The 8,401-nt window shown below is 46.3% G+C and overlaps 1 protein-coding gene across 2 annotated transcripts in view; it reads right to left on the bottom strand.

Annotated features, from left to right (window-relative positions):
- Window positions 1-1,860: 1,860 nt before the first annotated feature.
- ZFPM2 (zinc finger protein, FOG family member 2) overlaps window positions 1,861-8,401 on the bottom strand; it is a 435,525-nt gene continuing 428,984 nt past the window's right edge. For both annotated transcript variants that reach the window (XM_079796389.1, XM_079796390.1), the window contains one exon: window positions 1,861-6,118. In XM_079796389.1, coding sequence (XP_079652515.1) covers window positions 3,624-6,118 — 2,495 coding nt within the window. In that variant the 3' untranslated portion in view covers window positions 1,861-3,623. The remainder of the gene's footprint in view (window positions 6,119-8,401) is intronic.

Genomic DNA, 8,401 nt, shown 5'->3' with positions numbered 1-8,401 from the left:
TTATAATATCACTTGAGGGCCATACAAAATTATCCCCTTAAAAATGAGCCTGCTATATTTGTTCAAACATTTAATGACTTCACCCCTAATGCCTTGGAGGCCCAGGCCAAATGATTTCAGGCCGGAAGCTCCCCACTGCTGCTTACCTCCGGGGTTGAGTTCTGGTCTGAATGTCACGATTTCAATCTCTGCTATTTTCTTCTGTGAATGGCTAGTAGAACTGGTTTTTAACTATATAAACAATACTTGCAATATTCTTTTGGATATAGTTCACATATATTTCAGGGCTCTCAAAAGGACAGGTAGCCTTCCTTACTATTGAACCCACCTTTCTAGACCCTACCCTGCCCATATAGTCTTGCCCAACTCTTTCATTCCATATTGGTTTCCTTTTTTCTTATCTCTCCACTCTATAGAGTGTCACTCATCCTTCATATCTTGTCCTTAGTGTTTCCCAACACGCACACATTGGAACCATCTGGACAGATTTGAAAAGGTATTGATTCCCAGAACCCACAAACAGGAATTGTCTGTAATTTACCTAGTGTGAGGCCCAGTGAACCAAAATTACACATACAGTATGTTGACATTTAGAAAATGTTGCCTAAGTGATTGTAACAAGGAAATAGTGTTGAGAAGCACTAATAATACTAATCTGAACCAGATTATAAGCTCCTTTAGGGAAGCAATTGTGTATCACACCTTTTTGCCTTCATTCCTCAAATAGTGGGTAAAATCCTAGGTGATCAATAAAGAAATGTTGCTTGGATGATTTTCTTTCTTTTCTCTTTTTTTTTAAGAAGAAGAGATTGGGAAAGGGTGACTGGATTAAGCAAAAACAAACATAAAAAACTCATAGACACAGACAACAGCATGGTGATTACCAGTGGGGAAGGGGCAAGGGGCGGGGGTAGGGAAAGGTAGAAGGGGATATAGGGGAGATAAAGGTTATGGAAGGAGCCTTGACTTGGGGTGGTGAACGCACAATATATAGATGATGTATTATAGAAGTGTGCACCTGAAATCTGTATAATTTATTAGCCAATGTCACCTCAATAAAATGACAAAAAAAGAAGAGATTGGAGAATAAAGTCCTGTAAAGAATACCCAGGCTTGGCAGTTCCCACCTGAGAACTGAGCAGATCTGTATGATCATCCTTGTGGGTCCCCGAGCACTTGGAGAGATTCCTGCAAGACCCTTTTAAGCATCTAAATCAGGCGTCCTCAAACTACGGCCCGCGAGCCACATGCAGGTGTTTTTGCCGTTTTGTTTTTTTACTTCAAAATAAGATATGTGCAGTGTGCATAGGAATTTGTTCATAGTTTTTTTTTTAAACTATAGTCCAGCCCTCCAACGGTCTGAGGGACAGTGAACTGGCCCCCTGTTTAAAAAGTTTGAGGACCCCTGATCTAAATTCTGTTCACCTCACTAGTCACCTGAAATGAAAAGTATTATTTAAGGTCAACATTTTATATTCAGCTACACACCTGGTGCACAAATTTGTGCATGAGTGGGGTCTGGCCAGCTAGAGGCAGGAGCCACGGGTGGTTGGCGGGATGGCCCCACCCCTGAACAGGGTGGAGGGGGCTGATCAGGGTAGGGCTGGACTGGGGGAGGGGCCATGGGTGGTTGGCCGGCCAGCCCTGCCCCCTGGTCAAACTCCCCATCAAACTTCTGGTTGAACTCCGGTCAAGGAGACAATTTGCATATTAGTCTTTTATTCTATAGGAAGGAAGATAGTTATTCTCAACAAGCAACTGGAAAAACAGCCTTGACAACACAGCAATTTTTTATGTTTTGTCCCCGTGTTTATATGTTATGAGGCTGGCACCTTCGGTTGGTTATGTTACCACATCCAATATAGACAATTAATGGTGCATCATGACCTCTCTGCAAATAGTGCTTCTCAGGCACAGGAGAAGCAACTGCCTTTCCAGATCAGGATGCTTCTAAAGTCTCTGTGGACTGCAGCCTGCCTTTGATTGGCAATGGGTGTCATCTAGCCTATGGAATCATAGCTCAACCCCTCTGGGGAGCCCACCAGTCCTCCATAACCTACACTGCTCTCCAGTCCCCCTCAACATGCACACCCTTTAAATGGACAAAGGAGATGTATGAAATCTAGTCTTTTACAAACTGCAAGCATGAAATGCGAGCATCTTTACTCATCAGAGCCACTTTACCACACTATTTCACTGCTCCTCAAAATGCAAACCTCTTTCTCCGGCAAACTCCATCTAAAAGTTGGGCACATTTGGTCAACCTTTGTGCCAGTTCTCGGGCAGAGGCTCTGTAAGCCTTTTGGACACTCATGAAATCGCTCTTTTTCTCTGCTACAGTGGTGGAGGGAGTAGGGAACAGAAAGATAGTGCTTATTATATATAGTTATAATGAAGAACTTTCCTAGTTTCATAGCCTGGAGTCTCCAGTTCATTTTAATATAATAAGTTATATTAATTAGCCACCTAGAAAGGACAATCTATTGCTTTACTGTTTTGACAACATGTTATTACAGCTATTAATGCTGTGGTGAACCTATTCTCTTCATATATGGGGTTGCTTTTGTATCTTAAAGAAAAAAAAAAGTATGCCAAACTTCTCCAACAATCTGGAATTTTATTCCATCCATATACATGCATAGTAACAACATTTGTTGAGAAATTATTTCTATCAGAAGTAGAACATTATCTTTGTGATCACCAGGTGCAGTATTGCTACTATTATATTTAAATAGATCTTATATATGAATTAAATTCATACTTGCAGCATTGAGTTCAGGGTTTCGATTTAGACTGTGCCTTTCAAAAGATAAAACTGATTAATACTACTTCATTTACTTACAATACTGCTTCCAGTAATTTTTGTTCATTCTTTATAAAGTATTGCATTTAACAGCAAAGGTTTAAAAATTGAGACAGAGCTGCATCAGCGAAAGAAAATACAAGTACTATACAAGAAAAAAATTGCCATCTTCATTTAACATACATGTTTAAGATTAAGAAAATGGACAGAAACATACGGCTACATACAAATGCAAAGCCTAGTGACTAAGGGACTGTATCTGCTAAAATATAAAGTGCAAACAGAGCCTGATTATCCAAGAATTGAAACCTTAAGGCGAACTTACAGCATGTGTACTTAGAACATCTTTGCAAGTTATATTTTAGCATATACGTTCATCTGCAACAGCATATAAGAAGAAATCAAGGTACACAAGTGCTTTTGAAGCTATTTCTAAAATGCCTTTCTGTATTGTTTGTGACTATTTTCTTTAAAAGCTACTATACAGTGCAAACCATATGTGCTACACAATAACTATACAATAACATTACAAATGACTTTAATATAAAGTTTTTTAAATAAAAATAACATAACCACAGCTATGAATACTGCTGGTAAAATAAATTAATTCTTTTTGTTTGAAAATGGCACCAATAATACACGTTACTAATGGACTGTAATGAAATTACACCTTCAGTCTTCAATTCAGCCATCCTGATTGCCCAGATGTAATTCACACAGCTTCTGTTCCTGTTGTTTGTCTTTTTTTCTGGACTGGGAAGAACAACGTACTAAAACACGGTACCAAAGGTGACCGACGCCTCTAGTGAGCTAGTCTATTTCATTTGACGTGTTCCGCTGCATGTGATGAGCAATAAAACTTCTTGTGAGTTATAAAGTTCGAGAGGTTGTTGAACTGGATGTCACACAGCCGGCAGTATTTCCCACTGGTCGGGGCCTGGGTGGAGCCGTTCACCCCTTTCGCTATACTAGACAACTGTTCCTCCGCGGAGGGCATTCCTGGGGAGACGTTCTCGTTTGTGGCCAACGGGTTCTCCGAGACCCACGAGGGGGATTTGTGGCCGTCTTCATGCTGAGGGTTCTGGGCAATGTTCTCCTGCTGTGGGTTGGCGGCAGGTCTCTCCTCTGGCTTCAGTCCACCGTTGACGATGACCATGCCTCTATTTTTGGGCAGCAAAGGCAGGGCATCCTTCTTGGGCACAGCACACCCGTTGGAGGAAGCCTGGCCTTTGGGGGATTCATTTTCTGCATTGGGGCCTTGCTCGAGGTCGGCGTTGTGGATGACAAGCGAGCCAGCGATGTAATCGCTCGGCTTGATCCCGTAATAGGGAGAGAGCTGGTCGGCTCCCTTCGCCTTCTTTATTGCTCCGGGGTAAAGGCATTGCGGCAGAAACAAATGTTTGCTTTCTTCTTTTGCAGCCATGAGCTGGGCGGCTTCGCTGAAGGCTTTCAGGCCTTGCAGGGTGGCCAAGTGCGAGGAGAACACGTTGCCATTGGGGGAAGGCTGCTTCGGGTTCCCGTTCTTCTCACACTTGATGACGCTCCTGTCGTAGCTGACCTCGGGGCTGCCGCGCTCGCTCTCCGGATGGGGGAACACCTTGCTGTCGAGGGGGCCCAGGTCATTACGCGGGTGGGCGGTGACCGGGCAGAAATTCTGCTTGTGGGCCAGGTAGTTCTCGACCTTGTTGAAACTGATCTTGCACACGGTGCACTCGTGGTAGTCCAGCAGCCTCTTGGGGGACGCGGTCGTCCGCTCGGGCTGGGACAAGCACTTTTTGCTGAGATCGATGGGCACGTCCATCTCCAGGCAGGACGCGCTGGAAGGGGCGGCAGCGTCACATTTGGAAACGGGGACGCATTTGTTGACGGCCAGCGACGTTTCCAAGTGCTTGGAGACGATTCCCGGGAAGATATCACATCGGGGGTGGTAGCACTCCCCTAGCCCCTCGGGGGGCTCTTGGGTGGAGGTGCAGGGGTTGCTGAGGTTGGCGACGTCGAGGAAGCGCTGCGGGACCAGGGGCGGCCTCTGTTCCTGCTCGGGTAGGCACATCTCGTACATCTTCCTCCGCTTGCGCGTGCGCATGGTTCTCTGCATGGCAGGCACTTTGCTGGCCGCCGATCTCTTGAGCGGCGGGTCGTGGCGGGTGGCGCAATAGTACTGTTTGTGGACCATGTACGTCTCATGCCGGCTGAAGGTGATGTTGCAGGCTTCGCAGGTGGTCTTATTCGGGTCACTTTCCCCGTCCACTAAGGGGCCACTGGGGGTTTTTGCATCAACGGGTTTCCCATTCATCTTGTCGTCGTTGCTACTGGAGGTGGAGAGCTTCTTGGCTTGAGCAGGGAAGTCCTTGTCGTGGCTCTTCCCATTGGGCCCCATTAAATCCAACACCGTGGAGGCATTGATGCAGGGTGTTGGGAGAAGCGGGTTCTCGGGATCAGCAGCGTGAGCGGCCGGGTTGAGGAGGTTTAGGGAGGTTTGGCCCGTGTTGGGACTCACGGCCTCGGGCATCTTTTCCGCAACACCAGGGAACTCGGGGGACTTGGCCATCTGCTGCCATCGGCTGCTGCAGTAATGTTTTTTGTGCACTAGGTAGTTATCCAAATTGTTGAACGTTATGTTACACTCAAAACAGGTGGCCCCCTTGGGCATCAAGGGGCTGTAAATGACGGGAGGGTAGCTGCTGCTTCCATGCCTCAGTCGCCGGTGGACCAGCTCGGACATCTTGGCTAAGATCTCTGAAGCCTGAGGGACCATGGTGATATCTTGGGGGAAAGCAAACTGAGAGAGAAAGGGACCCACAGGGAAAGATGGCCCGAGATTAGGCTGCACTGGAGAGGAGGCAAGTCTTGGACTCGAGGGCTCAGACTTTATTTTCGTGTAAGAAAAGCTTTGTTTATTTGCTGTCGGCTGTATCTCTGGTCTCTGGTTCGTGAGAAAGAGCGGAGTCTTTTTCTCACACTTGTCCAGCTCGGTGTCCGAGCTGGCATCTTTAGTCTGCATGGCCTTTTGGCTCTGGGGGAGTTCGCTTCTGCTCAACAAGTCTGTGGCTGGCGGTAAGCTGTCTTCCGTTCCGCTGGGCGAGTGTTCCATGTCACTTTCTCTGGGAAGTTTGCCTCCAGGGACATGGAGCTCCTGGTGCTGCAACAGCTCCCTCTGAGTCTGGAAGCCGAAGTGGCAGTGGGTGCATCGGAAGGCAGCTTGAGTGAGATGGGAGAACAGGTGTTGGTGAAAGTTGATCACAGAATCCGCATTGTAGCTGCAGACGGTGCATTTCAGACTAGCACCAGGGGGGAGGAATTCTTCCATTTTCACTCCTGGAGAGACATACAAAATAAGAATACTGAGAACTTGATGTGTTGGTTCTGTAATGGCAGGAACCTTGACAATGACCTCATGTCTTCAAATATAACAGGAATGAACTGAAATCTTTCAGAACCTCATGGTGTTAGTGTAAGTAGTTAGCTAGTTATTAATAAAGGGAGGAAGCAAAGGGAATCAGACAGTAAGCTTAATAAACTAGGGAGCTGAATCTGATATTAAACCTAATCTGCTAGGGAGCTGAATCTGACATTAAGCCTCATTCCCTAGGAAGCTACAGTATTCACAGGTTCCTCAGGGGACTCCTGCATCCTCCAAAGAAGTGGGCAGGAAGAACTGGTTACAGGTCATTAGCCAGGATTACCGAGGAAGGAATAATAACAACAGCAGAGCCGGGCCATTGTGGCTAAGTGGTTGAGCTTTGACCCATGAACCAGGAGGTCACAGTTTGATTCCCAATAGGGGCACATGCCCAGGTTGCAGGCTCTATCCCCAGTAGGGGGCATGCAGGAGGCAGCAGATCCATGATTCTCTCTCATCATTGATGTTTCTCTCTCCCTCTCCCTCTCCCTTTCTCTCTCTGAAATCAATAAAAACATACTTAAAAAAAAAAAAAAAGAACAGCAGGGGAAATTCATTTGCTAGGCACATGTGCAGTAGAAACCAAGATGGCCCAGGGGGAGGTAAGTGCATGGCAGTAGAAACCAGATGAGGCAGCAGATCTTTGGGACATGCACAGTTGGAGCCAAAATGGTGACAGAGCCTAGCTGGGAAAAGAATCCGATTGGATAAGGGCACGGAACCCCAGATGGTTCAGGAAAGGGACTGGTTGGGGTGGGAGGGGGCAGCACCAGGAAAAACTCAGGAAGTAGCTTGGATAGTTTCCAAGCAATCTGTTCCTTCCGAAAATGAAGACAGTAAGGAGGATTATCAAGCATCTCGGAGCAGTTGCTGCTGGATCCTGCCCACCCTCTATATCCCTAGGGCGTATCATTTCCCTTCACCCCATTAAATCTTGCCACTCCATTTAAACTTCTCCCAAGCGTGTGGCCTTTGAAATTTCTTTCTTGTGACACGGCAAGAACCCATTTTCACCAGCAACAATCTGTGCTATTAACTTATTTCTTTATATATATTTGGCCTTTGTACAGGGGTCCTGGCTCACAGCTCCTAAAATCCTTAACATTTCCTGTGATAAGAGTGATAAAGGCATCTTTTGTTATGTTAATGAGGCGACCTTTGGAAAGCCCCTAGGTAACCAAAGGATGGGAGGCTTGCAGGGGTGGGGATGGGGGAGGGGGAGGCAGGGGAAGGAAATCCATGATTAAAGGGTTGAAACTTTTAGTCTTCCCCCACCCCCAACCTCCTGGGAGGGGGTTGAGGGATTGGAGAATAAGTTCAACAGCCAATGGCCAATGATTTAATCAATCATGTCTATGTAATGAAACCTCCATAAAAAACTAAAAGGATTGGGTTCAAAGAGCTTCAGGGTTGGTGAACATGTAGATTAGGGGAGAATGGCATACTCTGAGGAGGCATAGGATGCTCCTCATCCTTTTCCCATACTTTGCCCTATGCATCTCTTCCATTTGTCTGTCCCAGAGTTGTTTCATTTCATAATAAATTGGTCATGTAGTGAATAAATGGGTTTCCTAAGTTTCATGTACCACTCTAATAAATTATTCAAACCTAAGGAAGGGGTCTTGGCCATCTCTGATTTATAGCCACCAGTTGGTCAGATGCACAGGTAACAATCTGGACTTGCAGTTAACATCTGAACTGGAGTGGTTGTCTTGAGTTCTTAACCTGTGGAATCAGATGCTATCTCTGGGTAGATAGTGTCAGAATTGAGTTGAATTGCAGGACACCCAGTTGGTTTCTAAGTAATTGCTTGGTGGTGGAGTGGGGGATCCCTTTCCCCCTGATGCAATTGAGATCCAGACACTTTTACTCACTAAAGTTAACAATAGTCCCCATTTGTTGGTTTATGGTTAAATCAGGCTTGGCTCATCCTCTCTGTACTCTAGACTAAAATGAGAATTTCCTTTTATATTTATACTAGTGGCCCAGTGTACGAATTCGTGCACCAGTGGGGTCCCTCGGCTTGGCCTGTGGGATCAGGCCAAAACTGGCTCTCCAACATCCCCCAAGGGGTCCCAGATTGCGAGACGGTGCAGGCCAAGCCGAGGGACCCCAACAGTGCATGATCGGGGCTGGGGAGGGATGTGGGAGGTTGGCCAGCTGGGGAGTGACTATGGAAGGGTTCCAGGGCGTGTCCA

This window comes from Cnephaeus nilssonii (genome assembly GCF_951640355.1).
Source record: "Cnephaeus nilssonii genome assembly, chromosome: 18".
Lineage (NCBI taxonomy): Eukaryota > Metazoa > Chordata > Mammalia > Chiroptera > Vespertilionidae > Cnephaeus > Cnephaeus nilssonii.
Note: the sequence above shows the minus strand (reverse complement) of the source record. Positions and strands in the feature narration are given on the sequence as shown.